The 4,063-nt window shown below is 44.8% G+C and overlaps 1 protein-coding gene across 1 annotated transcript; it reads left to right on the forward strand.

Moving 5' to 3' along the window:
• Nucleotides 1-416: 416 nt before the first annotated feature.
• Nucleotides 417-2,207, forward strand: LOC310954311 (zinc finger MYM-type protein 1-like; the record flags this gene model as incomplete). Its single annotated transcript, XM_083923723.1, has 1 exon — nt 417-2,207. The coding sequence occupies one exon, from the start codon at nt 417-419 to the stop codon at nt 2,205-2,207; it is 1,791 nt and encodes a 596-aa protein (XP_083779849.1).
• Nucleotides 2,208-4,063: the final 1,856 nt, after the last annotated feature.

The following is a 4,063-nucleotide window of genomic DNA, read 5'->3' on the forward strand; positions in this document are numbered from 1 at the left end:
AATTAAACAAAAGATCGAAGGCCTTCATGAAGTCCAAGCAGCGAATCTATGCAGGGTGGTGAGAGCGGTTGATTTAAATGGCGGAAGACGAGAGTGACGTTGTGGCTAGCTTGATAGCATCGCCTTTCTCAAGGCGGGCCTTCACAGAAAAACTTGAAATAAAAAACGGAAGACCAACTCCAGAGCTGGAATTAAAAGAAAAGGTTAAGAAAGTGGAAAGGCATTTCAAGACCGAAAATTATCAGCGGTATCCATGGATGACTGGCTGTAAGGAAACAAACAGGCTGTACTGCTGGAGTTGTTTACTTTTTACAACTGACAAGTCATCCACCTGGGTCAGCGGCGGATTTGTCAGCCTTACAAATCTGACAAAGTCAGCCCATCGACATCAAGATTCTGCGGCACACCTGCAAGCGATGGTCAATTTGAAAACTTTTGGGGACACAAGAATTGATCTTCAGCTAGATGAGCAGCGCCGGAATCATACAACGGCCCACAACAACAAGGTCAGGCAGAACAGAGAAATCCTGAAACGTCTCATCAATGTCGTCACATTTCTTGGAAAGCAAGAGCTGGCATTTCGAGGACATGATGAGAGTAAAGATTCTGAAAACAAGGGGAACTACTTGGAGCTTCTGAAGTTTTTGGCGGGGTATGACAGCCCTCTGCGCTGTCATCTGGATTCGGCCACTGTTTTCATCGGCACCTCCAGCAAAATTCAGAATGACCTGATTCAATCGGTGGCAGATGTAATGACCGAAGCAATGAGGGAGGAGGTGAGGAACACGCCTTTTGTCTCCGTTATGGTAGACGAGACAACTGACGTAAGTAACTCTGCTCAGATGTCATATGTCTTGCGTTACACCACTGACGGTGGTGTCAAGGAGCGCTTTTTCCAGTTTGGTGATGTCAGTGGTGATAAGCGCGCAGAGGCCATAGCTCGTCAAGTTTTGGAGTTTCTGGAGGACTGTGCCTGCACCAATAAAGTAATTGCCCAGTGTTACGATGGAGCTGCAGTCATGGCCTCTGGACTGAATGGGGTGCAAGCTAAAATAAAGGAAAAAATTCCACAAGCTCTCTTTGTTAACTGTTATGCGCACTCTCTGAACCTCGTCATGTCTCAAAGTGCTGCCAAAATCAAAGAGTGCAAAAAAAATTTCTCCCACCTAAGTGGCCTCGCAGCCTTCTTTACAAGGTCAGCCAAACGCATGAAACTCCTGGATGAAATATGCCAGCGAAGACTGCCCAGAGTGACTCCAACACGGTGGAACTGCTCATCACGTTTAGTTTGCACTGTGTATGAGCGGAGAGAAGAACTCTTGGAGCTCTTTGAATTCATTGTTGACAACCACAATGATTTTGATGCTGATGCTGTACACAGCGCTGATGGATACACTGCACTGCTGACAGACTTCGAGTTCTGCTTTCTCCTCGCCACATTCAACTCCGTGTTTGCCTACTCTGACGTGCTCTTTGGGATCTTGCAGAATAAGGAGTGTGACATGCAGTTCTGTTTGTCCAGCATCGAGGACTTTTGCAGCACCACAGAGAGAGAAAAGGCAAAATTTGACTCCATCTATGAGGACACTGTGCGCGAAGTCGGGGTTCCCAGCGGGCGCAGGGCACGGAGAGTCGGAGATGTGCGCGCAGCGTACCAGCGGCTGCACAGTGAAATCCTGGAAAACATCCTCACTCAGCTGAGGAACAGGTTCAAGGATCATGAAAAACTCATGTTCCTTACCCTTCTGGACCCCAAGAAGTTTACCTCACACAGAGAAAACTTCCCCAGCTCTGAGTTCCAGAGCCTCACGGAAAGCTACGGGCTGCATTTTGACCTCCCCAGAGTCAAGACTGAACTGACGGTCATGTACAACATGGCAAACTTTGAGGCAAGGAGCCCAGCAGACCTGCTGCACTTTCTGACTCTTAAAGAGCTGACTGAGAGCATGCTGCAGCTGTATCACCTCACCTGCCTGGTGCTGACCATCCCCGTGTCCACCTCCTCCGTGGAGCGGTCTTTCTCGGCTCTGAAGCGCATCAAGACGCACGCTAGGAACAGTACTGGACAGGACCGCCTGGGAGCTTTGGCACTGATGTCCATAGAGAAAGGACTTCTTTTGGAGCTCAAATCAAAGGACAAACTTTATGACGCCGCCATCGCCCACTTCACAAAGAGAGACCGACGAATGGACTTCGTGTTTATTTAAGGTAGGCCTCTGTTATAATACACCTTGATTATTATTTCAAGGGATTAAGATTACTGGCCAAGTGGACATTTGGGAATTTGTATTTATTGCGGAGGTTGTCCCAGCGCAAATTGCCTTGAATTCAGTATGTGATCAATCAATCAATCAATCAATCAATCAATGTATCAAACGTATCATAAGTGTGTGGTTGGATTTTTCAGAGGGTTTTTATTCTCTTCATGTTCACTTGTCTGTCCCTTTCCCTGTGGAGAATTAAGGAGGTATAGTAGTAAAAATTGTGACTTCAATTTATTTGACATCGGTATTCATTGCGCTATGCGTAATTGCGCATGGAGAGGCATTTGCACTTCATTGCAACTTTAAAAAATAGTCTTTGTATTACAAGCTTTGTGTAACTTTTGAAATTGTATTGTAGATTGATAATGCTAATGAATTTATGTGTGAATGATTTGTCATGCGCCGTGATTTCATAGCGCTGTCCAAGGTGATGAAATGAGCCTCTGTGTCCGCAGCGTCACGGGGTGACATTCTGGGTGACCTTTTATATTTCCAGATTTTCCGAAGTTAATGTTGAGAATGTTTCTTGTTGCGGAGAATGTTATTGACGTTATGGTCTATTTGTTTACATCCTTGTCATCGTTAATTAAATTTGCACTTGTTAAACCCTTTTAATTCGTTGTACTGTTGCTTTTTTCCGCAATGATTTTTTTTCTTCTCGGCGGTGAGGTGAAGGCCCAGCTGTAGTGCTCACGGTTCGCCACTGGTATATATATATATATATATATATATATATATATATATATATGTGCTCTTGTGTCTTGGGGGGGTGTGCTCAGAGGATGAGCTCCCTCCAGGGGTTCCCCCAGCCACTGGCCTTCCTAAATTCTGGCTTAGGACCAGCTCGTTAGAGGTGGTTGTGCTGGGCCACCGTTTTACGGGAATATGCTTTCTTTCTGTTGGCTGAGCAGAAGTCTATGTTTAAATATTTAAATATCCTTAATTAATTAACAGAACATGATATAGATGAGAAACACATTTATGTGTGTGTGAAAACAGCATTATGTTGGGGATAAAACAACTGTACAGTCAAACAGCCACTTAATATTTACTTTACAATATAAAACATGCTCAAAATGAGGTACCCCCATGAGATTGTGCCGAGGTTTTACCTGCTTGAACAATGTTTTTATGTTTTATCTGAAGCTGCTTCTCCCCCGCGGGAATGCACCTAAATGAAATATATGAATAGGCTACCACTCAAGCAGTTTCCCCAGTGATATTATTTTGATTGATAAGGACTACATTTAAACGTACGCACTGACCTGAGCAGCAATGTTTTCCCACGCAGTCTCCCTCTCTTTTGCTGCTGCAGCGTTGTTACACTTTCGGTGAAAAACGTGCTCAAACTCAAAATGAGCGCATTCATATTTCCAATTCCAGTGGTGTGAAAAACGTAGCCCTCCTCTTCCCTGTTGCCATGGTGACTCATATAATCGGGGCTCCATTGATGCTGTCTTTTTATACTTGTGGTGCACGCGCTTAACTCCAGATGAAACTAGTCTGAATTGATCAAACTAACTCAAATCAGCTGTTCTGTTCAAAGATTCCAACTCAAGCCACCTCACCAGACGTTCAGGGAAGCAAGGAGGATGAAGCGTCGTGGTCGTTGGAACGCTGATAAAGTTGCCCTAGCAACTGGTTACAGAGCACCTAGGGTCACTTTGTTGTTATCCCGAGTCTTCAGCTATTTGGCCATATAAAAGTCTCAAAAAACTTGACATTGACACACTTGGAGTCTCTTTCAGTCACAGCTATTGGAGTGAGGCTTGGCTGGTTTCTGTACACAAACTCCTTCG

This window comes from Echiichthys vipera (genome assembly GCF_963691815.1).
Source record: "Echiichthys vipera genome assembly, chromosome: 12".
Taxonomy (NCBI): Eukaryota; Metazoa; Chordata; class Actinopteri; order Perciformes; family Trachinidae; genus Echiichthys; species Echiichthys vipera.